The following is a 24,907-nucleotide window of genomic DNA, read 5'->3' as shown; positions in this document are numbered from 1 at the left end:
AAAAAAAAAACCACACACAAAAAAAAAAAAACAAACCCTGCTAATTATTGACTACATTGTATTATGAATAAAGTAGATTGTTTGGCTTCACCTGATATTGAGTTAAACTCACTAAAGAGGATAGATTCTATACCCTATTTTGCATATAGCCAATTTTACGCAGATTCAATACCCTCAATACAAAATGTGGGTAAGTCTGGACAATATCTTGCTGTCTGACATTGGCTTTTGGTATTGTGCAGTGGGAAACAAGCAGTCAATCAATCAATCAATCAATCAATCAATCAAGTAGGTAAAAAAAAAAAGAGTATCAGCAAAGTATGAATGCAAGAAGGTATGTTTTTTTTTTCTAACGCAAAATGAATATTTACAAATAGATTTCAGCTTCAGCGTGTCAGCGAGCGGCGACGAAGGTAGATAACATGTGTAAGCTTAACACGCAATCAAAAGGAATAAGGGAAGTTAGCAGCTTTTTTTGCGAGATACGAAACAGAATATATATAGTTACAGGAGATTTTCTAGATCTAGTTTGATTACAAAGAGAAAAGAAAAGAAAAGTAAATGGTGATTTAATATTTGCAGAGAATATTATTCACGTTTTTCATTTTTACACGCAATTCGTGAACAAATTAAGGTAAAATTGGACAAAAATCTGTCTACTGCCATCTGGTGGCAGAAACCGTTATTCCACCACCGCGGCCGGCCGGCCGGCAGGCGGGGCCGTCACGCCCGCCTGAATCGATGCTTCTGCTAATCCTCATCTAATTTGCATGAACTGTGCGAGCGGATCCTCCAAACGCGTATAAAAGAGGAAAGGGGGCAGCTGACCATAACAACAACCACAGCGATTGAACGGAGGAGGCTGTAGGTTGAGGAGACCGCTTGCTTGCTCAATTCTGCTCAATTTTGTGTCTATTCTACGTTTGTTTGTTGCTTTGATTCCTTTTCGTCCTTTTGACAGTGGCAAATTGCCCATCACTATTCACCCATTTTGTTGTTATTCATCTGATATCTACTTATACATTTGTGCGATATTTTACAAGATTTGTGAATCCTCCACCAAGCTCGCAGCCCGAAGAGTCTGGACGTATAGAAGCTTACACCACTTACGCAGTAAGTAAAGCCCTTCGGCTTACTCGCCGCGCTTTACACGGCTGACCACTACGTCCTTTCTTCTCCCAGCCCTCAATTTTCTCACCTATTTTGATATACCTTGATCTATTAACACCCCCTGTGTAATTTGTTATATTAGTAGGCCTCTGTAACTTGTAAGTGCGGCTTGCATAATATTTGACATATCTGTCGCACCTTACGCCGACGTTGCCTCATCTACATACACATACCCCCCCCCCCCCCCATCCCCTGGCGCAACCCAGGCGCCATTTTTGTCTCTCCTCAACCTGTCAGCCTCACTCCGCGTTGTGTAATATTTGAATAGTTTTCTGATATTACCTCTTTCTTTGATATGTTGTATTTATATTTGAATCCATTACTTCTTGTATCGTTGTACGTTAAGACTTAACGGACTTTTAGCACCGTACAGTCAAACCTACATACTACAACTATACACCCGGCAGGGGTGAACTATTCCATACATAGTACACGCTCCTACCTTCACCATACGTATATAGCGGATGTGCATGTAACACCGCCTCCTACTTTTAGGGGAGCTCTTCCATATCTTATACACTAACTTTGTTTTAACCGCCATTTTGTACGTATACCTTTGTGTAAGCAGCAGCCCGTTTACTACCGACCCCTGCTCTGCCCACTGAGGCATTCCACCCCCCTTTTTGTCCCTCCCCCTTTGTCAATCACCCCCACATACTATAGTCCTCGCCAAAACCATTGTTCAAGCGTCCTGTACCGTCTTGTAACGTATCACGTTTACTCGGTAAAAGGCCGCATTTTCTCCTTTATTTGGTTATACCCCCAGCTCTCCCTTTGTATTTTTGTGCATTTATTCTCTTCCCCGTAGTGAACGCAAAGCTAGCCTCTCCGGACAAAATACTCTTCTTCCGTTTTTACTAACTACACCTGTCAACCTATATTCGTACTGGGACGGTGCATCAAACTCCCCCTCCCATTGAGGTATAGATAAATCCGCCCCCCCCCCCCCCGCGGGGCGCAGCCCATAAGATTATTCTCCTCCCTTTTCCACACTTGTGATCCATCACTCACCTTTTTGTGATCGAGACAGACATCCTTAATCCACCCCACCCCTCTTTCAATCTAAACCATGTCGAGCACAGACATGGCGTCCGATCCTGGTCTCCAGGATTCAGACTTCATTGAAGTGACCAATAGGAAAAAAAGAAGACGAGCAGGAACAGTTGACTTGACCAATGACAATGATTACGATAGTGATTCATTCCATACGCCCGTACGACCTTCCCGCCCAAAAAACATACCATATGTCACTATCACTGGCATAGACAAAAACATAACCCAATGCAACCCTATCCAAGTGGCCAGAGAAATTAACAAAATCGTCGGTAAAGTTGAAGAGGTGAAACGGAAGGCAAAGTACTTTGTAATCAAATGTAAGACCCCAAAACAAGTAAAATCCCTACTAGGCATCACTAACTTTTGCAACTGTGCAGTAAAGACCGTAAACACAAACAACGATCACCCACCCACAAAAGGTGTCATAAAACGAATCTCAACAAGCGTAACAGAAAAAGACTTAGAATCGGAACTATCTTCCCAAGGAGTAACTGAAACAAAACGCATTAACAAACGAGACCAAGGAGTACTTAAACCAACCACCGTTGTAATTCTAACATTCTCGTCAAACAATCTGCCCCCATCCGTAAGTATTGGCTTTGAAGTCTTCCCGGTAACTACATACATACCGCCAGTCACCAGGTGTTATAAATGCCAAAGATTCGGCCATAGCCAGGAAACCTGCCGCTTCAAAATGCGATGTGTACGATGTGGCGACAGTCACATACTTGACCAATGCCCAAACAAAGAAAGTCCCAAATGTTTAAGATGTGGAGGACCCCATAGCGCAGCGTACGCTGGATGCTCACACTACAAAGACGCCCGACGAATCCAAAACCACAAAATCACAAACAAAGTATCATATGCAGAAGCTGCAAAGCAAATTCAAGAGAGACAAAAACAACAACAAGCTCCGGCCCCCGTCAAGCCACAACAACAACCACAACAAGCCACAACAACAACTATCCCCACTAATCAACAACCAACTCCAACCCCTACCTCATCTAACATTACAACAAAAGATCAAACTGCCCCTCCTGCAACTACACCACCCAACAAACCTACCCGTATCCTTCCCAGAAAGCCCAAAGTGCATAAAAAAGAAGCATCGACTCAAGTCAATTCTATTGAAGCAACTACCCAGTGCACACATATTGATTTAGCAAATATTGAGCGCATTATAGCCTTCGTTGTTTTTATCATAAACAATCTGGATACCACTACGTCGAAAAGTGATAGACTTCAACTTACCGTCGAGGCGGCTCAAGCCTGCTTTCAGGTCAATCTGGAAGCTTCAAAGATACATGATATGCTGCAAACGTGTCGCACATAATGGATTGTCACCTTTTCATCCCTTTCTTTTCGTTTTCCTCACAATGACAGTTCTCACCCATCATCGTATGGAACGCCAGAAGGTTTACAGGAAACGGGGCTGAACTGCCCCAACATCTACATAACACATCCGTTCCATTTAATATACTCTGTATACAGGAACATGGATTATATTGAATAGTACAACATAGTCCAAACGTTGGAATTACAGCAACTAAATATTCTTTTCGGCAGATATAGCTATTACCTTGTGAATTATTATAACCTTTGTCTTTCCTTTGCAGAAACTGACTTAGAGGAACCGATTACTAATTGTCCTTCATGATTTACAATATGCGATGATTTAATGTTTATAACCCCATATGGGTTTTTCCCACAACGAAACTCTAAAAGTAATGGGAAACTATCTACCTTATAACTGATTTTCCCCAAGATCATTTTCACTTCTTTCTCCCTTTGTATCGTCTCCCCCTATATTACTGTACAATAAATACTTCATTGAATACCATTATATCGATGACACGTTCGCCACCACTGAATTATCATACATTCCAAATATCATATAATGTCACTTTATGTTACTGTTACTAACAGATAGCAAGGTCTATCCCGCCATTCGGGATTTTAACACATATGTTACTCCTCTCTACCTTTGTATTATTTTTCCCTTTTATCCATTTCTCTCCTAAATACAATGACTATTACATTGAATACCATACTATCGACGGCTTATTCGCCACCGTTGAATTATCATACATGCAAATATTGTATGTTATGTTAATTATATCACTTTTACTTAAACAGATGACAAGGAGCCGTCCAGCCTTTTTCGATTTAGTATACATGTTTCTCCTTTATCTCTTTGTACTATTTTACCACACATACAATTTTTCCTATAATACAATAACTACTACGCTTAACTAGATAACAAGGAACCGTACAGCCACTCTGGATATGATATATATGCTACTCCTTTCTCCTTTGTATTTTTTTTCTTATACAATTTTCTTTTTTTATACAATAATGATTATATTGAATGTCATTGCACCGATGGCACGTTTGCCAACGTTAAATCATCATGCATGCTCAATATTATATTTGTTAATTATGCTACTATTATTTAACAGATAACAAGGAGCTGTCAAGCCTTTCTGCGTTTAATATATATCTTACTCCTTCACATACCTTGACAAGGTAAGAAACATTTAGATTTTCTCTTTACATATATGTAGGTTACGTAAATGTCTTACAAAATTATATGTTCAATGGAATATATATGTAAATAGTTAAGGTGTTGATTTGTTTTGCTATTTTCTATGCTTTGTCTTGAAAGAAAATGAATAAATTGAATGATATATTCTTTCTGAAAATCTTTTATGCAAAAATTCGGTCATCAAAACGAATAAGTGTTTTCTGTCCTTTGTTTCCCCACGCCTTCTCTCCTCTCCTCTAACTTAAACCCCCTTTCCACCCTTTCACCCCTACCCCTCCCTTCCACTCTAACCCACCCTCTCCCATTTTCTTCTACAATATAATATAACTGTGGTGATAAACAAATAAATGATTGTGTATTAAGATGACTATGTTTACATATTCTGCTTCCTTTTAAGCAGGAGGCACTCTTTTCTTCATCGGTACGGCGGGAATCACTGGCAGACCTACCACCAACTCAGGGGCCATCCCACACCGAGCAAAGCGGTCTCTATCCTCTACTGGCACCTGCATGTCATCCGCTCACCCTACCCGAATTTTTCTTAATACGTGTATGGCGCATCGGATCTCTCCAATAGCCTCTACTCTTAAACAGTCGGGGTCACCAAATAAGCTTGGAGAGGCTCGATCCGCCTTCACTATCGATGCAATACTATTCTATATGTTTTCTCTGTCATATATATTGCACTATGTACAATGGTGATTTCATATCGCCACCTTTATATGCAAGAGCATATTGCTCAACAATTATACAGCCCTTGGGCACATTATACAATTATGAAACTATTTCATGGACAAGAGTGCGTTTGACTTTAAATCTTAACCTTACTCAAACTAAATTTTAACAGGAGCTCTTGACTCTTTCTGGTGGCCCCCTTTCTGGACTCAATCCTCTTACATTGTTAGGCTTGAAGCCTGCCCTCTACAACCGCACACTTGTCCCCATTAAAGATGCTGTTTCTAACTTTGTTTCCAATATTTATACGATTATATTTTTTTTTTTAATATTGCATATATGCATGGAGCTTCATGATATAAGCATGAGGTATTATATTTAGGTTATAAGAACAAGTGTTATATTGCACTAAAGTTTCTTTTCCATATGTATCTGTTCCAAGTTTATGAACTCATACAAATATTAATCATTTTTAGTTTTTGTTACAATTGCCATAAATATTAAGATATTTCGCAGAATTGAAAATGTTGAACTTAGTCCAGTATCACGAACCGCTCCCAGCGTTTTATGAAATCCGAGGTCAACCAACAAGCTGAGAGCGGTTTGAAATGTTATTACTGGCATGAAGTTGGTATATTATATGCATTTTTTTTTTTCATACCCATCAGACATTGTAATGTTTTTCTTGATGGGTTGGTCATTAAATATTCTTACAGGCAAGTGAGACCTGTTACAAATTACCAAAATGGTAATTAGACAGAATTGCGACTGTCCCAAATTTGTTAAATATGTATCAAATTTATAGGAGTACTTACTCCATGGTTGACCCACTTCTGGCCTTTCTTCAGTAGTCACCGGCTTGAGGCCCCTCTTATCATAGTCGCACTTCTGTCTGCAACTTTTATGTTAATTATTACAAGTTGGTGAAACTAAAAATATATGTTTATGTGGATGTGATATAGACAGGTATTATGAATAGGCACTATATGTTATGTATATACTTTAGTTTATATAAGAATATAAGTCGGTATATACATACATATACTGGCTTTTGTATTATGGTATATAATATGTATTTAAAAGATTGTTAAGAATGGAATGAATTATAGGAATGTGATAGGTTTTTTTGAGATATATGTATATATACTTATTAAAGACAGGATATATCTGTGTGTATGTATGTGTATGCATGTGTGTGTATGTATATGTATGTGTATGTATGTGTATGTATATATATGTGTATGTGTGCATATGTGTGTATATGTATATGTATGTACGTATATGTATATATATACATATTCGTAAAGTTATCAGAATATAGATAAGAAAGTTAAATATATGAAGAGTTTGGTTTATTTAGAATAATGTATTATGCAACAGTGGGAATACAGGCGTCCCTTAGGTGACAGCTTTGGTGCCTTACAGAATAAATACAGACATATTTAGAGTTTTTGAATTCATTTTATTACGCATATGTAAAATACAGAATATATATATATATATATATATATATACATATAATGTTATTAGGAATTTATATAATATGGGCAATGATATGATATATTATTGCGCAAGCATATAATATAAACCCACGTATATATATTAATAATATAAACCCATACTGGGCCGGGGAGCCTCGGCAGATTTATACATACATGAATATCACTATACAATATACATTACTGTTATATAAACCCACATGTATATTATTACAAATATTATAGAATAAACCGATTTAAATGGTTACGGATTTATGAACTCAATACATATCGCTACAATCCTCATTCCACCTAACATATCACCCATCCTCATTCCATCTAACATATCACCCGTCCTCATTAACAACCCATGTTTTTATATAAAAGATACGCACATTGTGGGGAAAATTATCAGATATAGATAGGTCCCCATTTAAACATAAGAATAGAATAGAATAGAATGACCATAACATTTCTCTTTCAAAGCTGCATCGAATTCGCATCCGCCTAGTCTCTAGTCAACGCTCACAATGGCTCCTCCATCCGGACAAGTTGCCAAGAAGGGTTCCAAGAAAGCTGCCAAGGCTCCCCGGCCCAATGCCGACAAGAAGAGGCGTAGGAAGAGGAAGGAGAGCTACGGCATCTACATCTACAAGGTTCTGAAGCAAGTCCACCCAGATACTGGAATTTCGAGTCGCGCCATGTCCATCATGAACAGCTTCGTCAACGACATTTTCGAACGCATCGCCGCCGAAGCTGCACGTCTCGGTCAGTACAACAAGAAGTCGACCATCAGCAGCCGTGAAGTGCAGACCGCAGTGCGCCTCCTTCTCCCCGGAGAACTGGCAAAGCACGCCGTCAGCGAGGGCACCAAAGCTGTCACCAAGTACACTACATCCAAGTAGATGTCCACAGTCGCCTATATCTCAAACGGCCCTTATCAGGGCCACCACATAACCAAGAAAGAATATCCCACTGTTGTATGAAATCCTAATCATATACTAATTATAACGAATCGAAAAGCTAGTACTTTACTTTAATACAAATCATCGCTTGTTTATAGTGACTTCACATTGTATGCTTATTTATATTTGCTTCTCGTGTTCACTTAATGTATTCGTTAATTAGTTTATTGACAGCACCACCTGATTGAAACATGGTAAAATTAGGCAAACATATTACAGATTAATGTTTAAGACCCGCACAATATAGATTAACTTCCAATCAGCCAGCTCTTCCCTTTCGGGTAAAAGAGTGTATTAAATTACCACACCGCTTTATACAATCGTCTTCTTAACGAGCTGTTGCTATATGAATCTATTCCAAATACCATCATGCACGTATAGTAATAATATCACTGTTACAGCAGCCTGCATACAGAAAAAAATCGTTCGGAATGATGTTTTCAGTATATTATACGCCGAAATAATCATTGAATTCGCGAGCTGGTATCTCAACGGCGCCATCTACGGGAAGGCGTGAACAGGTTGAGCGGCGTGACCAACCATAGCGGACGGGACGGGTGGGGGCCGCCGCTGCGGGGCTGGTGCGCCCAGATCGGACAAAGGAAATCACTGCTTGACCAATCACAGGCCACGGATTGGATCCGTCCCGGGTCTAGGGATCCATCGTCCGCGATATAAAATGGGAGCTGGATGTCCGGCGGTTTCATTCTCTTCCCAACTCCGCATCGAGAAAACTCCCCACTCGTTACCTGAAGAAAACATGGCTCGCACCAAGCAGACGGCTCGCAAGTCGACTGGAGGCAAGGCTCCTCGCAAGCAACTGGCTACGAAGGCTGCTCGCAAGAGTGCCCCCGCCACCGGAGGAGTGAAGAAACCTCATCGCTATAGGCCCGGCACAGTCGCACTTCGTGAGATTCGCCGCTACCAGAAGAGCACCGAACTTCTCATCCGCAAACTCCCCTTCCAGCGACTTGTTCGTGAGATTGCTCAGGATTTCAAGACCGAGCTGCGCTTCCAAAGTTCTGCTGTCATGGCCCTCCAAGAAGCGAGCGAGGCTTATCTCGTCGGTCTGTTCGAAGACACCAACCTGTGCGCCATCCACGCCAAGCGGGTTACCATCATGCCCAAGGACATTCAGCTGGCCCGTCGCATCCGGGGAGAGAGGGCGTAGAGAGAGGCCTGTCCTCCGTGGTCGCACCACACAACACAACGGCTCTTTTCAGAGCCACCACATTATCAAGAAAGAATATCATGGTTCATACAGGACAATATTCTGTTTGTTATTCTTAGTTTTAAAAAGTAGAGCCTTGGATGATGTTAGATATTTATGTATTTAAAAGTGCACACGTAGTTGAACGGAAATGAAAAATGAGAACAAGAAAACCACAAAGATAAATGAAATGCACGTAAAGTAGGGATATCTGCCCCCCCCCCCCCTTCAAATGAAACGCAGTCTACGGCGATTATGTACCTAGCAAATCAATTCATATGTAATTGAGACGAGAAGGGGTCTGTAAGGTGCTTGATAGAGAGGGAGAGAGAGAGAGAGAGAGAGAGGGGGGAGAGGGATAGATAGGGAGACAGAAGGAGTGAAGGGAGGGGGGTAAGAAAAAGTAAAACTATATGGTCAAGAAAAGGAAAAAAAAATGAAAGATTGTGACGTTAATTCGGAGTCTTTTTACCAATGTGTTGACGTGATCCGAATGCTGATTCAACTGAAAGTGTGTATTCACAATTGCTTTATTGTGAAATATAATATATGGACAGCCGCCGCGATACAACTAGCTGCATTGAACTACTAGACACTGTGCCGAGTTAGCCAGCAAGAGGGCAGCAAACAGCGCTTGTGTCCGCACTGGCAGCAGTAGCAGCTGCCCACTTCTGCCACCGGCTACGCTGATTGGTCGACCGGTCAACAAAAGGATCTTGACCCGCTGGATCCCCGAGCGGGGTATAAATGGGTGCGGAAACAATCGGCGGGGATCACACTCTCAGTTGAATCAGCATTCAGATCACGTCAACACATTTGTCTCTCCGTCTCCAACCATGTCTGGACGAGGAAAATCTGGCAAGGCTCGCACCAAGGCCAAGTCTCGATCATCACGCGCCGGCCTGCAGTTCCCCGTCGGCCGAGTTCATCGCTTCCTTCGTAAAGGCAATTACGCCCAGAGAGTAGGCGCTGGTGCACCAGTGTACCTAGCTGCTGTTCTGGAGTACCTGACCGCTGAGATTCTGGAGCTGGCCGGCAACGCCGCACGCGATAACAAGAAGACGAGGATCATCCCGCGACATCTTCAACTTGCCGTTCGCAACGACGAAGAGCTGAACAAGCTGCTGGGAGGCGTGACAATCGCTCAGGGTGGTGTACTGCCAAACATCCAGGCTGTGCTTCTGCCGAAGAAGACTGCAAAGTCCAGTTAGACACTTCACGGCGGCTCTTTTCAACCAAACGGCCCTTATCAGGGCCACCACATTTTCCAGAAAGAATACATTCAATTCATCATGCTATTTTGTGTTGTGTTGAGATTTCCGCTATATCTGTTTTTTTTTTTTTTCTGTTCTTTTCTTTTTATTTTTTTTTTCCTTTCTCTCTCTCTCTCTCTCTCTTCTCTCTCTCTAATTATCCTTACTTGAATCACACAATAAATAGGAAATGTAGAGAAAGGAAGAAATATAATGATATATATGTAAGGTGAAAATGCATGATATTATATAAGGAGACAAAATAGATAAGGGATATCTAGACTAAAGAATAAAGACTATAGAATAAAGACTAAATATATAAGGTGGCAATACATACCATTAGATGAGGAGAGAATATGGAGTAAAGAATAAGCATAGACTAGAGTATGAAAATAAGCAAGAGTTAAGTACCAAGTTAATTTCGGAAGAATTTATGAATTTATGAAATGCACAGATGATAAATCGTCAGGCGAGGCCGTTCTGAGGTTAAAAAGAAGGTATTAAAATAAAAGAGTAATTTATCGACAACATAAGAACAGCACAGCCACATGTATGTAGGAAGTTTGTGTGTTTGATTGCATTAATGCTCTAGTGTTTGTGCGTTTGCTGTCTAAAATTGTTGCAGTTTTCGGCATGTTGTAATATAAAACAGCTGCCTTAGGGAAACACGTGGATAAAACAAATGGAGCAGAAAAGTAAATCAAGTAATATGAAACAGAGAACAGATGTGGAAGCACATTAGGCAGAGCGTCTGCACGACGCCATGCCCGAGATGTCCGGTGATTCCTTCGAGGTACGCAATGAGCTGATAAAACGACAGTGCGAAGGTTGCGAGTCATTAGTTTTGTTCCACTACTCTCTGACTCACTACGTATCGCATCGATTGTTATCGTGATGGCGGCTTCGGAAGCAGCAAAGAAGACGACCAAGAAGAAAGCGCCCGAGCATCCACCGACCCAGGTGATGGTCAATGCTGCTATCGGCGCACTGAAGGAGCGGAATGGATCATCGCTTCAGGCCATTAAGAAGTACATCGCAGCCAACTACAAAGTAGGCGATATGGACCGACAGACCATCTTCATCAAGCGAGCTCTGCGGAAAGGGGTTGCCAACGAGACACTGGTTCAGACGAAAGGTGTCGGGGCATCTGGCTCTTTCAAGCTGAAACGTCAAGGCAGCAAAGGCAGAGGCGGCGGAGAAGGCACGAAAAGAGAAGCAGAAGGCAAAGGTTAAGGCTGACCGCGAGAAGGCAAAGGCAAAGGCAGCCGCAAAGAAAGAGAAGGCGGTCGCCAAGAAGGCCAAAGCTGCAGCAGAAAAGAAGGAGAAGAAGAAGAAGGCGACAAAGAAGAAGCCGGCGAAGAAGACGGCAACCAAGTCGGAGAAAACGAAGACGCCCAAGAAGAAGACCGCAGCAAAGAAGCCATCCAAGAAGGCAACCCCGAAGAAAGTGGCGAAGAAGACGACGACCAAATCCAAGGCGGCAAAACCAAAGAAGCCTGCTGCCAGGAAGGGTGCCAAATAAGTTTATTTGCACCTCACACCAAAAATCAAACGGCTCTTTTAAGAGCCACCACAAACCCAAGAAAGAATAATTGTTGCAGTATCAACTAGTCGATGGAAAGATGCACTGAGAAAAGAAAGAAAGAAAAAAAAAAGAAGGAAATACACGAAACGGGGAAATAGAAAGGAATAGTTTACAAAAACAGAAATCATTCTCTATTGGTGAATTTATGTTGAAAAGGAGAGAAATGGTAGATGAAGGCACAATTGAGGAGTTTTATGTGTTACTCAAGAGCAAACAATTGTGTGAGAGCTAGCGAAAATAGGCTAAACAGAATGCGAGCGGGGGGAGGGTGATGGTTTTCGTTTGGGAGAGAAGTTTTACTCTGAAAAATCGTTTCAAGCTCGAAATTATGTGAGTGTGAGTGTGTGTATATATGTATATGTATATGTATATATCTGCCACTCCATATCTATGTAGCTTTATGCTGTCAATATTATCATATGTGTATTTTATTTGTTCATTTCTTTAGGTAATGTGCGACAGAGTAATGTATGTGATGTGACACAGTGCCCGTCCGACTCGCGGTGCTGGTCTGGTCAACGTAACGAACGGCCGTGAGGTGGCGCACTCGATCCAGCCGGATCTCGTGCAGGCGGATCGTGGGCTGGCCGCGGCGGACAGTAGGAGAATGGGGCGTCGCCCTCCATGTCCGCAAAGCGGTTACTTAACCCTGTTCGGTCATTGGGAGCGTCATCATTCGGCTTTTGGATCTCTCATCAGCTAAACCACAATCAACTCACGCCATCATGTCTGGACGCGGTAAAGGAGGCAAAGGACTAGGAAAGGGAGGAGCAAAGCGGCACCGCAAAGTTCTTCGAGATAACATCCAGGGCATCACCAAGCCAGCCATCCGTCGTCTGGCAAGAAGGGGCGGCGTGAAGCGAATCTCGGGCCTCATCTACGAAGAAACCCGCGGAGTCCTGAAAGTCTTCCTTGAGAACGTGATCCGCGATGCAGTGACATACTGCGAGCATGCCAAACGCAAGACGGTTACTGCCATGGACGTCGTCTACGCACTGAAGAGGCAGGGACGAACACTCTACGGATTTGGCGGCTAGAATTTAACGGCCTCCTGCACCACAAAACAACGGCTCTTTTCAGAGCCACCACATTATCAAGAAAGAATACACTTAATGAAACAAGTTTCCACATCTCTTTCCTTTTCTTATTACGGAACGTCATCATAAGTAGCACGTTTGAATCAATGCGCAATCTATATATATATATATATATATATATATATATATATATAATATATATATATATATATAACCACACTGTTCGTACATCTTTTAAGTTCAGATTTCTGTTTCGTGGCAATGCTCTTAAAACGCCCTCATTATACGCTTTACAGAGTTTACCAGTTGTAATTGAAGGTAATAGAATAATTATGGCATCCATTCGCTGATCACAGCCCCCAGTTGCAAATAGAGAGAGTGAGAGAGAGAGAGAGAGAGAGAGAGAGAGAGAGAAAGAGAAAGAGAGAGACGTTATTTTCATAAGTAAAGTTGTTGTCATACAATTGTAAAGTTGTTGTCATACAATTGTAAAGTTGTTGCTTTATGTGTAAAGTTGTTGCCTTTTTGGTAAAGTTGTTGCTCCCATAGTGGGCGGGTTGTATAAAGCAACAACATTACACATTTCTTTGGTGAAGTTGTTGCCTTTGCTCATAGATATTTCATTAAGAGTTGTGAAGCTCACAATGCACATGCCGCCCCACGCCTGGACATGGACGGGAATTTGGAGATACTACCAAGACAGTATCATTCAGAAAAAAAAAAAAAAATAGAAGATAAAAAAGACACACACACACACACACACCCACCAACAAAAAAAAAAAAAAAAAAAAAAACCCTGCTAATTATTGACTACATTGTATTATGAATCAAGTAGATTGTTTGGCTTCACCTGATATTGAGTTAAACTCACTAAAGAGGATAGATTCTATACACTATTTGGCATATAGCCAATTTTACGCAGATTCAATACCCTCAATACAAAATGTGGGTAAGTCTGGACAATATCTTGCTGTCTGACATTGGCTTTTGGTATTGTGCAGTGGGAAACAAGCAGTCAATCAATCAATCAATCAAGTAGGTAAAAAAAAAAAGAGTATCAGCAAAGTATGAATGCAAGAAGGTATGTTTGTTGTTTTTTTCTAACGCAAAATGAATATTTACAAATAGATTTCAGCTTCAGCGTGTCAGCAAGCGGCGACGAAGGTAGATAACGTGTAAGCTTAACACGCAATCAAAAGGAATAAGGGAAGTTAGCAGCTTTTTTTGCGAGATACGAAACAGAATATATATAGTTACAGGAGATTTTCTAGATCTAGTTTGATTACAAAGAGAAAAGAAAAGAAAAGTAAATGGTGATTTAATATTTGCAGAGAATATTATTCACGTTTTTCATTTTTACACGCAATTCGTGAACAAATTAAGGTAAAATTGGACAAAAATCTGTCTACTGCCATCTGGTGGCAGAAACCGTTATTCCACCACCGCGGCCGGCCGGCCGGCAGGCGGGGCCGTCACGCCCGCCTGAATCGATGCTTCTGCTAATCCTCATCTAATTTGCATGAACTGTGCGAGCGGATCCTCCGAACGCGTATAAAAGAGGAAAGGGGGCAGCTGACCATAACATTTCTCTTTCAAAGCTGCATCGAATTCGCATCCGCCTAGTCTCTAGTCAACGCTCACAATGGCTCCTCCATCCGGACAAGTTGCCAAGAAGGGTTCCAAGAAAGCTGCCAAGGCTCCCCGGCCCAATGCCGACAAGAAGAGGCGTAGGAAGAGGAAGGAGAGCTACGGCATCTACATCTACAAGGTTCTGAAGCAAGTCCACCCAGATACTGGAATTTCGAGTCGCGCCATGTCCATCATGAACAGCTTCGTCAACGACATTTTCGAACGCATCGCCGCCGAAGCTGCACGTCTCGGTCAGTACAACAAGAAGTCGACCATCAGCAGCCGTGAAGTGCAGACCGCAGTGCGCCTCCTTCTCCCCGGAGAACTGGCAAAGCACGCCGTCAGCGAGGGCACCAAAGCTGTCACCAAGTACACTACATCCAAGTAGATGTCCACAGTCGCCTATATCTCAAACGGCCCTTATCAGGGCCACCACATAACCAAGAAAGAATATCCCACTGTTGTATGAAATCCTAATCATATACTAATTATAACGAATCGAAAAGCTAGTACTTTACTTTAATACAAATCATCGCTTGTTTATAGTGACTTCACATTGTATGCTTATTTATATTTGCTTCTCGTGTTCACTTAATGTATTCGTTAATTAGTTTATTGACAGCACCACCTGATTGAAACATGGTAAAATTAGGCAAACATATTACAGATTAATGTTTAAGACCCGCACAATATAGATTAACTTCCAATCAGCCAGCTCTTCCCTTTCGGGTAAAAGAGTGTATTAAATTACCACACCGCTTTATACAATCGTCTTCTTAACGAGCTGTTGCTATATGAATCTATTCCAAATACCATCATGCACGTATAGTAATAATATCACTGTTACAGCAGCCTGCATACAGAAAAAAATCGTTCGGAATGATGTTTTCAGTATATTATACGCCGAAATAATCATTGAATTCGCGAGCTGGTATCTCAACGGCGCCATCTACGGGAAGGCGTGAACAGGTTGAGCGGCGTGACCAACCATAGCGGACGGGACGGGTGGGGGCCGCCGCTGCGGGGCTGGTGCGCCCAGATCGGACAAAGGAAATCACTGCTTGACCAATCACAGGCCACGGATTGGATCCGTCCCGGGTCTAGGGATCCATCGTCCGCGATATAAAATGGGAGCTGGATGTCCGGCGGTTTCATTCTCTTCCCAACTCCGCATCGAGAAAACTCCCCACTCGTTACCTGAAGAAAACATGGCTCGCACCAAGCAGACGGCTCGCAAGTCGACTGGAGGCAAGGCTCCTCGCAAGCAACTGGCTACGAAGGCTGCTCGCAAGAGTGCCCCCGCCACCGGAGGAGTGAAGAAACCTCATCGCTATAGGCCCGGCACAGTCGCACTTCGTGAGATTCGCCGCTACCAGAAGAGCACCGAACTTCTCATCCGCAAACTCCCCTTCCAGCGACTTGTTCGTGAGATTGCTCAGGATTTCAAGACCGAGCTGCGCTTCCAAAGTTCTGCTGTCATGGCCCTCCAAGAAGCGAGCGAGGCTTATCTCGTCGGTCTGTTCGAAGACACCAACCTGTGCGCCATCCACGCCAAGCGGGTTACCATCATGCCCAAGGACATTCAGCTGGCCCGTCGCATCCGGGGAGAGAGGGCGTAGAGAGAGGCCTGTCCTCCGTGGTCGCACCACACAACACAACGGCTCTTTTCAGAGCCACCACATTATCAAGAAAGAATATCATGGTTCATACAGGACAATATTCTGTTTGTTATTCTTAGTTTTAAAAAGTAGAGCCTTGGATGATGTTAGATATTTATGTATTTAAAAGTGCACACGTAGTTGAACGGAAATGAAAAATGAGAACAAGAAAACCACAAAGATAAATGAAATGCACGTAAAGTAGGGATATCTGCCCCCCCCCCCCCTTCAAATGAAACGCAGTCTACGGCGATTATGTACCTAGCAAATCAATTCATATGTAATTGAGACGAGAAGGGGTCTGTAAGGTGCTTGATAGAGAGGGAGAGAGAGAGAGAGAGAGAGAGGGGGGAGAGGGATAGATAGGGAGACAGAAGGAGTGAAGGGAGGGGGGTAAGAAAAAGTAAAACTATATGGTCAAGAAAAGGAAAAAAAAATGAAAGATTGTGACGTTAATTCGGAGTCTTTTTACCAATGTGTTGACGTGATCCGAATGCTGATTCAACTGAAAGTGTGTATTCACAATTGCTTTATTGTGAAATATAATATATGGACAGCCGCCGCGATACAACTAGCTGCATTGAACTACTAGACACTGTGCCGAGTTAGCCAGCAAGAGGGCAGCAAACAGCGCTTGTGTCCGCACTGGCAGCAGTAGCAGCTGCCCACTTCTGCCACCGGCTACGCTGATTGGTCGACCGGTCAACAAAAGGATCTTGACCCGCTGGATCCCCGAGCGGGGTATAAATGGGTGCGGAAACAATCGGCGGGGATCACACTCTCAGTTGAATCAGCATTCAGATCACGTCAACACATTTGTCTCTCCGTCTCCAACCATGTCTGGACGAGGAAAATCTGGCAAGGCTCGCACCAAGGCCAAGTCTCGATCATCACGCGCCGGCCTGCAGTTCCCCGTCGGCCGAGTTCATCGCTTCCTTCGTAAAGGCAATTACGCCCAGAGAGTAGGCGCTGGTGCACCAGTGTACCTAGCTGCTGTTCTGGAGTACCTGACCGCTGAGATTCTGGAGCTGGCCGGCAACGCCGCACGCGATAACAAGAAGACGAGGATCATCCCGCGACATCTTCAACTTGCCGTTCGCAACGACGAAGAGCTGAACAAGCTGCTGGGAGGCGTGACAATCGCTCAGGGTGGTGTACTGCCAAACATCCAGGCTGTGCTTCTGCCGAAGAAGACTGCAAAGTCCAGTTAGACACTTCACGGCGGCTCTTTTCAACCAAACGGCCCTTATCAGGGCCACCACATTTTCCAGAAAGAATACATTCAATTCATCATGCTATTTTGTGTTGTGTTGAGATTTCCGCTATATCTGTTTTTTTTTTTTTCTGTTCTTTTCTTTTTATTTTTTTTTTCCTTTCTCTCTCTTTCTCTCTCTCTCTCTCTCTCTCTCTAATTATCCTTACTTGAATCACACATAAATAGGAAATGTAGAGAAAGGAAGAAATATAATGATATATATGTAAGGTGAAAATGCATGATATTATATAAGGAGACAAAATAGATAAGGGATATCTAGACTAAAGAATAAAGACTATAGAATAAAGACTAAATATATAAGGTGGCAATACATACCATTAGATGAGGAGAGAATATGGAGTAAAGAATAAGCATAGACTAGAGTATGAAAATAAGCAAGAGTTAAGTACCAAGTTAATTTCGGAAGAATTTATGAATTTATGAAATGCACAGATGATAAATCGTCAGGCGAGGCCGTTCTGAGGTTAAAAAGAAGGTATTAAAATAAAAGAGTAATTTATCGACAACATAAGAACAGCACAGCCACATGTATGTAGGAAGTTTGTGTGTTTGATTGCATTAATGCTCTAGTGTTTGTGCGTTTGCTGTCTAAAATTGTTGCAGTTTTCGGCATGTTGTAATATAAAACAGCTGCCTTAGGGAAACACGTGGATAAAACAAATGGAGCAGAAAAGTAAATCAAGTAATATGAAACAGAGAACAGATGTGGAAGCACATTAGGCAGAGCGTCTGCACGACGCCATGCCCGAGATGTCCGGTGATTCCTTCGAGGTACGCAATGAGCTGATAAAACGACAGTGCGAAGGTTGCGAGTCATTAGTTTTGTTCCACTACTCTCTGACTCACTACGTATCGCATCGATTGTTATCGTGATGGCGGCTTCGGAAGCAGCAAAGAAGACGACCAAGAAGAAAGCGCCCGAGCATCCACCGACCCAGGTGATGGTCAATGCTGCTATCGGCGCACTGAAGGAGCGGAATGGATCATCGCTTCAGGCCATTAAGAAGTACATCGCAGCCAACTACAAAGTAGGCGATATGGACCGACAGACCATCTTCATCAAGCGAGCTCTGCGGAAAGGGGTTGCCAACGAGACACTGGTTCAGACGAAAGGTGTCGGGGCATCTGGCTCTTTCAAGCTGAACGTCAAGGCAGCAAAGGCAGAGGCGGCGGAGAAGGCACGAAAAGAGAAGCAGAAGGCAAAGGTTAAGGCTGACCGCGAGAAGGCAAAGGCAAAGGCAGCCGCAAAGAAAGAGAAGGCGGTCGCCAAGAAGGCCAAAGCTGCAGCAGAAAAGAAGGAGAAGAAGAAGAAGGCGACAAAGAAGAAGCCGGCGAAGAAGACGGCAACCAAGTCGGAGAAAACGAAGACGCCCAAGAAGAAGACCGCAGCAAAGAAGCCATCCAAGAAGGCAACCCCGAAGAAAGTGGCGAAGAAGACGACGACCAAATCCAAGGCGGCAAAACCAAAGAAGCCTGCTGCCAAGAAGGGTGCCAAATAAGTTTATTTGCACCTCACACCAAAAATCAAACGGCTCTTTTAAGAGCCACCACAAACCCAAGAAAGAATAATTGTTGCAGTATCAACTAGTCGATGGAAAGATGCACTGAGAAAAGAAAGAAAGAAAAAAAAAAGAAGGAAATACACGAAACGGGGAAATAGAAAGGAATAGTTTACAAAAACAGAAATCATTCTCTATTGGTGAATTTATGTTGAAAAGGAGAGAAATGGTAGATGAAGGCACAATTGAGGAGTTTTATGTGTTACTCAAGAGCAAACAATTGTGTGAGAGCTAGCGAAAATAGGCTAAACAGAATGCGAGCGGGGGGAGGGTGATGGTTTTCGTTTGGGAGAGAAGTTTTACTCTGAAAAATCGTTTCAAGCTCGAAATTATGTGAGTGTGAGTGTGTGTATATATGTATATGTATATGTATATATCTGCCACTCCATATCTATGTAGCTTTATGCTGTCAATATTATCATATGTGTATTTTATTTGTTCATTTCTTTAGGTAATGTGCGACAGAGTAATGTATGTGATGTGACACAGTGCCCGTCCGACTCGCGGTGCTGGTCTGGTCAACGTAACGAACGGCCGTGAGGTGGCGCACTCGATCCAGCCGGATCTCGTGCAGGCGGATCGTGGGCTGGCCGCGGCGGACAGTAGGAGAATGGGGCGTCGCCCTCCATGTCCGCAAAGCGGTTACTTAACCCTGTTCGGTCATTGGGAGCGTCATCATTCGGCTTTTGGATCTCTCATCAGCTAAACCACAATCAACTCACGCCATCATGTCTGGACGCGGTAAAGGAGGCAAAGGACTAGGAAAGGGAGGAGCAAAGCGGCACCGCAAAGTTCTTCGAGATAACATCCAGGGCATCACCAAGCCAGCCATCCGTCGTCTGGCAAGAAGGGGCGGCGTGAAGCGAATCTCGGGCCTCATCTACGAAGAAACCCGCGGAGTCCTGAAAGTCTTCCTTGAGAACGTGATCCGCGATGCAGTGACATACTGCGAGCATGCCAAACGCAAGACGGTTACTGCCATGGACGTCGTCTACGCACTGAAGAGGCAGGGACGAACACTCTACGGATTTGGCGGCTAGAATTTAACGGCCTCCTGCACCACAAAACAACGGCTCTTTTCAGAGCCACCACATTATCAAGAAAGAATACACTTAATGAAACAAGTTTCCACATCTCTTTCCTTTTCTTATTACGGAACGTCATCATAAGTAGCACGTTTGAATCAATGCGCAATCTATATATATATATATATATATATATATATATATATATATATATATATATATATATAACCACACTGTTCGTACATCTTTTAAGTTCAGATTTCTGTTTCGTGGCAATGCTCTTAAAACGCCCTCATTATACGCTTTACAGAGTTTACCAGTTGTAATTGAAGGTAATAGAATAATTATGGCATCCATTCGCTGATCACAGCCCCCAGTTGCAAATAGAGAGAGTGAGAGAGAGAGAGAGAGAGAGAGAGAGAGAGAGAAGAGAAAGAGAGAGACGTTATTTTCATAAGTAAAGTTGTTGTCATACAATTGTAAAGTTGTTGTCATACAATTGTAAAGTTGTTGCTTTATGTGTAAAGTTGTTGCCTTTTTGGTAAAGTTGTTGCTCCCATAGTGGGCGGGTTGTATAAAGCAACAACATTACACATTTCTTTGGTGAAGTTGTTGCCTTTGCTCATAGATATTTCATTAAGAGTTGTGAAGCTCACAATGCACATGCCGCCCCACGCCTGGACATGGACGGGAATTTGGAGATACTACCAAGACAGTATCATTCAGAAAAAAAAAAAAAAATAGAAGATAAAAAAGACACACACACACACACACACCCACCAACAAAAAACAAAAAAAAAAAAACCCCTGCTAATTATTGACTACATTGTATTATGAATCAAGTAGATTGTTTGGCTTCACCTGATATTGAGTTAAACTCACTAAAGAGGATAGATTCTATACACTATTTGGCATATAGCCAATTTTACGCAGATTCAATACCCTCAATACAAAATGTGGGTAAGTCTGGACAATATCTTGCTGTCTGACATTGGCTTTTGGTATTGTGCAGTGGGAAACAAGCAGTCAATCAATCAATCAATCAAGTAGGTAAAAAAAAAAAGAGTATCAGCAAAGTATGAATGCAAGAAGGTATGTTTGTTGTTTTTTTCTAACGCAAAATGAATATTTACAAATAGATTTCAGCTTCAGCGTGTCAGCAAGCGGCGACGAAGGTAGATAACGTGTAAGCTTAACACGCAATCAAAAGGAATAAGGGAAGTTAGCAGCTTTTTTTGCGAGATACGAAACAGAATATATATAGTTACAGGAGATTTTCTAGATCTAGTTTGATTACAAAGAGAAAAGAAAAGAAAAGTAAATGGTGATTTAATATTTGCAGAGAATATTATTCACGTTTTTCATTTTTACACGCAATTCGTGAACAAATTAAGGTAAAATTGGACAAAAATCTGTCTACTGCCATCTGGTGGCAGAAACCGTTATTCCACCACCGCGGCCGGCCGGCCGGCAGGCGGGGCCGTCACGCCCGCCTGAATCGATGCTTCTGCTAATCCTCATCTAATTTGCATGAACTGTGCGAGCGGATCCTCCGAACGCGTATAAAAGAGGAAAGGGGGCAGCTGACCATAACATTTCTCTTTCAAAGCTGCATCGAATTCGCATCCGCCTAGTCTCTAGTCAACGCTCACAATGGCTCCTCCATCCGGACAAGTTGCCAAGAAGGGTTCCAAGAAAGCTGCCAAGGCTCCCCGGCCCAATGCCGACAAGAAGAGGCGTAGGAAGAGGAAGGAGAGCTACGGCATCTACATCTACAAGGTTCTGAAGCAAGTCCACCCAGATACTGGAATTTCGAGTCGCGCCATGTCCATCATGAACAGCTTCGTCAACGACATTTTCGAACGCATCGCCGCCGAAGCTGCACGTCTCGGTCAGTACAACAAGAAGTCGACCATCAGCAGCCGTGAAGTGCAGACCGCAGTGCGCCTCCTTCTCCCCGGAGAACTGGCAAAGCACGCCGTCAGCGAGGGCACCAAAGCTGTCACCAAGTACACTACATCCAAGTAGATGTCCACAGTCGCCTATATCTCAAACGGCCCTTATCAGGGCCACCACATAACCAAGAAAGAATATCCCACTGTTGTATGAAATCCTAATCATATACTAATTATAACGAATCGAAAAGCTAGTACTTTACTTTAATACAAATCATCGCTTGTTTATAGTGACTTCACATTGTATGCTTATTTATATTTGCTTCTCGTGTTCACTTAATGTATTCGTTAATTAGTTTATTGACAGCACCACCTGATTGAAACATGGTAAAATTAGGCAAACATATTACAGATTAATGTTTAAGACCCGCACAATATAGATTAACTTCCAATCAGCCAGCTCTTCCCTTTCGGGTAAAAGAGTGTATTAAATTACCACACCGCTTTATACAATCGTCTTCTTAACGAGCTGTTGCTATATGAATCTATTCCAAATACCATCATGCACGTATAGTAATAATATCACTGTTACAGCAGCCTGCATACAGAAAAAAATCGTTCGGAATGATGTTTTCAGTATATTATACGCCGAAATAATCATTGAATTCGCGAGCTGGTATCTCAACGGCGCCATCTACGGGAAGGCGTGAACAGGTTGAGCGGCGTGACCAACCATAGCGGACGGGACGGGTGGGGGCCGCCGCTGCGGGGCTGGTGCGCCCAGATCGGACAAAGGAAATCACTGCTTGACCAATCACAGGCCACGGATTGGATCCGTCCCGGGTCTAGGGATCCATCGTCCGCGATATAAAATGGGAGCTGGATGTCCGGCGGTTTCATTCTCTTCCCAACTCCGCATCGAGAAAACTCCCCACTCGTTACCTGAAGAAAACATGGCTCGCACCAAGCAGACGGCTCGCAAGTCGACTGGAGGCAAGGCTCCTCGCAAGCAACTGGCTACGAAGGCTGCTCGCAAGAGTGCCCCCGCCACCGGAGGAGTGAAGAAACCTCATCGCTATAGGCCCGGCACAGTCGCACTTCGTGAGATTCGCCGCTACCAGAAGAGCACCGAACTTCTCATCCGCAAACTCCCCTTCCAGCGACTTGTTCGTGAGATTGCTCAGGATTTCAAGACCGAGCTGCGCTTCCAAAGTTCTGCTGTCATGGCCCTCCAAGAAGCGAGCGAGGCTTATCTCGTCGGTCTGTTCGAAGACACCAACCTGTGCGCCATCCACGCCAAGCGGGTTACCATCATGCCCAAGGACATTCAGCTGGCCCGTCGCATCCGGGGAGAGAGGGCGTAGAGAGAGGCCTGTCCTCCGTGGTCGCACCACACAACACAACGGCTCTTTTCAGAGCCACCACATTATCAAGAAAGAATATCATGGTTCATACAGGACAATATTCTGTTTGTTATTCTTAGTTTTAAAAAGTAGAGCCTTGGATGATGTTAGATATTTATGTATTTAAAAGTGCACACGTAGTTGAACGGAAATGAAAAATGAGAACAAGAAAACCACAAAGATAAATGAAATGCACGTAAAGTAGGGATATCTGCCCCCCCCCCCTTCAAATGAAACGCAGTCTACGGCGATTATGTACCTAGCAAATCAATTCATATGTAATTGAGACGAGAAGGGGTCTGTAAGGTGCTTGATAGAGAGGGAGAGAGAGAGAGAGAGAGAGAGGGGGGAGAGGGATAGATAGGGAGACAGAAGGAGTGAAGGGAGGGGGGTAAGAAAAAGTAAAACTATATGGTCAAGAAAAGGAAAAAAAAATGAAAGATTGTGACGTTAATTCGGAGTCTTTTTACCAATGTGTTGACGTGATCCGAATGCTGATTCAACTGAAAGTGTGTATTCACAATTGCTTTATTGTGAAATATAATATATGGACAGCCGCCGCGATACAACTAGCTGCATTGAACTACTAGACACTGTGCCGAGTTAGCCAGCAAGAGGGCAGCAAACAGCGCTTGTGTCCGCACTGGCAGCAGTAGCAGCTGCCCACTTCTGCCACCGGCTACGCTGATTGGTCGACCGGTCAACAAAAGGATCTTGACCCGCTGGATCCCCGAGCGGGGTATAAATGGGTGCGGAAACAATCGGCGGGGATCACACTCTCAGTTGAATCAGCATTCAGATCACGTCAACACATTTGTCTCTCCGTCTCCAACCATGTCTGGACGAGGAAAATCTGGCAAGGCTCGCACCAAGGCCAAGTCTCGATCATCACGCGCCGGCCTGCAGTTCCCCGTCGGCCGAGTTCATCGCTTCCTTCGTAAAGGCAATTACGCCCAGAGAGTAGGCGCTGGTGCACCAGTGTACCTAGCTGCTGTTCTGGAGTACCTGACCGCTGAGATTCTGGAGCTGGCCGGCAACGCCGCACGCGATAACAAGAAGACGAGGATCATCCCGCGACATCTTCAACTTGCCGTTCGCAACGACGAAGAGCTGAACAAGCTGCTGGGAGGCGTGACAATCGCTCAGGGTGGTGTACTGCCAAACATCCAGGCTGTGCTTCTGCCGAAGAAGACTGCAAAGTCCAGTTAGACACTTCACGGCGGCTCTTTTCAACCAAACGGCCCTTATCAGGGCCACCACATTTTCCAGAAAGAATACATTCAATTCATCATGCTATTTTGTGTTGTGTTGAGATTTCCGCTATATCTGTTTTTTTTTTTTCTGTTCTTTTCTTTTTATTTTTTTTTTCCTTTCTCTCTCTTTCTCTCTCTCTCTCTCTCTCTCTCTAATTATCCTTACTTGAATCACACATAAATAGGAAATGTAGAGAAAGGAAGAAATATAATGATATATATGTAAGGTGAAAAT

General features: G+C 43.2%; 11 protein-coding genes across 11 annotated transcripts; all 11 read left to right on the top strand.

The window, feature by feature from the left end:
• Window positions 1–7,454: 7,454 nt before the first annotated feature.
• On the top strand, window positions 7,455–7,829 carry LOC140226471 (histone H2B.2, embryonic). The gene has a single exon (XM_072306936.1). The coding sequence runs from the start codon at window positions 7,455–7,457 to the stop codon at window positions 7,827–7,829; it is 375 nt and encodes a 124-aa protein (XP_072163037.1).
• Window positions 7,830–8,568: 739 nt separating this feature from the next.
• Window positions 8,569–9,060, top strand: LOC140246576 (histone H3, embryonic-like). The gene has a single exon (XM_072325918.1). It carries the CDS (start codon window positions 8,569–8,571, stop codon window positions 9,058–9,060), a length of 492 nt encoding a protein of 163 aa, XP_072182019.1.
• Window positions 9,061–9,935: 875 nt separating this feature from the next.
• Window positions 9,936–10,310, top strand: LOC140226459 (histone H2A, embryonic). The gene has a single exon (XM_072306923.1). It carries the CDS (start codon window positions 9,936–9,938, stop codon window positions 10,308–10,310), a length of 375 nt encoding a protein of 124 aa, XP_072163024.1.
• A 4,306-nt stretch (window positions 10,311–14,616) lies between these two features.
• Window positions 14,617–14,991, top strand: LOC140226457 (histone H2B.2, embryonic). The gene has a single exon (XM_072306921.1). The coding sequence runs from the start codon at window positions 14,617–14,619 to the stop codon at window positions 14,989–14,991; it is 375 nt and encodes a 124-aa protein (XP_072163022.1).
• Window positions 14,992–15,730: 739 nt separating this feature from the next.
• On the top strand, window positions 15,731–16,222 carry LOC140246575 (histone H3, embryonic-like). The gene has a single exon (XM_072325916.1). It carries the CDS (start codon window positions 15,731–15,733, stop codon window positions 16,220–16,222), a length of 492 nt encoding a protein of 163 aa, XP_072182017.1.
• An 875-nt stretch (window positions 16,223–17,097) lies between these two features.
• Window positions 17,098–17,472, top strand: LOC140226463 (histone H2A, embryonic). Its single transcript, XM_072306928.1, has one exon. The coding sequence runs from the start codon at window positions 17,098–17,100 to the stop codon at window positions 17,470–17,472; it is 375 nt and encodes a 124-aa protein (XP_072163029.1).
• A 937-nt stretch (window positions 17,473–18,409) lies between these two features.
• LOC140226207 (uncharacterized) lies at window positions 18,410–19,036 on the top strand. The gene has a single exon (XM_072306698.1). It carries the CDS (start codon window positions 18,410–18,412, stop codon window positions 19,034–19,036), a length of 627 nt encoding a protein of 208 aa, XP_072162799.1.
• Window positions 19,037–19,824: 788 nt separating this feature from the next.
• Window positions 19,825–20,136, top strand: LOC140246574 (histone H4). Its single transcript, XM_072325915.1, has one exon. It carries the CDS (start codon window positions 19,825–19,827, stop codon window positions 20,134–20,136), a length of 312 nt encoding a protein of 103 aa, XP_072182016.1.
• A 1,638-nt stretch (window positions 20,137–21,774) lies between these two features.
• On the top strand, window positions 21,775–22,149 carry LOC140226447 (histone H2B.2, embryonic). The gene has a single exon (XM_072306912.1). The coding sequence runs from the start codon at window positions 21,775–21,777 to the stop codon at window positions 22,147–22,149; it is 375 nt and encodes a 124-aa protein (XP_072163013.1).
• Window positions 22,150–22,888: 739 nt separating this feature from the next.
• Window positions 22,889–23,380, top strand: LOC140246573 (histone H3, embryonic-like). Its single transcript, XM_072325914.1, has one exon. The coding sequence runs from the start codon at window positions 22,889–22,891 to the stop codon at window positions 23,378–23,380; it is 492 nt and encodes a 163-aa protein (XP_072182015.1).
• An 873-nt stretch (window positions 23,381–24,253) lies between these two features.
• On the top strand, window positions 24,254–24,628 carry LOC140226461 (histone H2A, embryonic). The gene has a single exon (XM_072306926.1). The coding sequence runs from the start codon at window positions 24,254–24,256 to the stop codon at window positions 24,626–24,628; it is 375 nt and encodes a 124-aa protein (XP_072163027.1).
• Window positions 24,629–24,907: the final 279 nt, after the last annotated feature.

This window comes from Diadema setosum, chromosome 3, assembly GCF_964275005.1.
Source record: "Diadema setosum chromosome 3, eeDiaSeto1, whole genome shotgun sequence".
Classification (NCBI taxonomy): Eukaryota; Metazoa; Echinodermata; class Echinoidea; order Diadematoida; family Diadematidae; genus Diadema; species Diadema setosum.
The sequence above is the reverse complement of the archived record's forward strand: the minus strand, read 5'-3'. Positions and strand labels throughout refer to the sequence as shown.

Excerpts from the sequence above, each read along its gene's own strand:
- LOC140246576 (XM_072325918.1), top strand. The coding sequence starts at position 8,569 with ATGGGAGCTGGATGTCCGGCGGTTTCATTCTCTTCCCAACTCCGCATC.
- LOC140246573 (XM_072325914.1), top strand. The coding sequence starts at position 22,889 with ATGGGAGCTGGATGTCCGGCGGTTTCATTCTCTTCCCAACTCCGCATC.
- LOC140226461 (XM_072306926.1), top strand. The coding sequence starts at position 24,254 with ATGTCTGGACGAGGAAAATCTGGCAAGGCTCGCACCAAGGCCAAGTCT.
- LOC140226471 (XM_072306936.1), top strand. The coding sequence starts at position 7,455 with ATGGCTCCTCCATCCGGACAAGTTGCCAAGAAGGGTTCCAAGAAAGCT.
- LOC140226207 (XM_072306698.1), top strand. The coding sequence starts at position 18,410 with ATGGCGGCTTCGGAAGCAGCAAAGAAGACGACCAAGAAGAAAGCGCCC.
- LOC140246575 (XM_072325916.1), top strand. The coding sequence starts at position 15,731 with ATGGGAGCTGGATGTCCGGCGGTTTCATTCTCTTCCCAACTCCGCATC.
- LOC140226457 (XM_072306921.1), top strand. The coding sequence starts at position 14,617 with ATGGCTCCTCCATCCGGACAAGTTGCCAAGAAGGGTTCCAAGAAAGCT.
- LOC140226459 (XM_072306923.1), top strand. The coding sequence starts at position 9,936 with ATGTCTGGACGAGGAAAATCTGGCAAGGCTCGCACCAAGGCCAAGTCT.
- LOC140226447 (XM_072306912.1), top strand. The coding sequence starts at position 21,775 with ATGGCTCCTCCATCCGGACAAGTTGCCAAGAAGGGTTCCAAGAAAGCT.
- LOC140246574 (XM_072325915.1), top strand. The coding sequence starts at position 19,825 with ATGTCTGGACGCGGTAAAGGAGGCAAAGGACTAGGAAAGGGAGGAGCA.
- LOC140226463 (XM_072306928.1), top strand. The coding sequence starts at position 17,098 with ATGTCTGGACGAGGAAAATCTGGCAAGGCTCGCACCAAGGCCAAGTCT.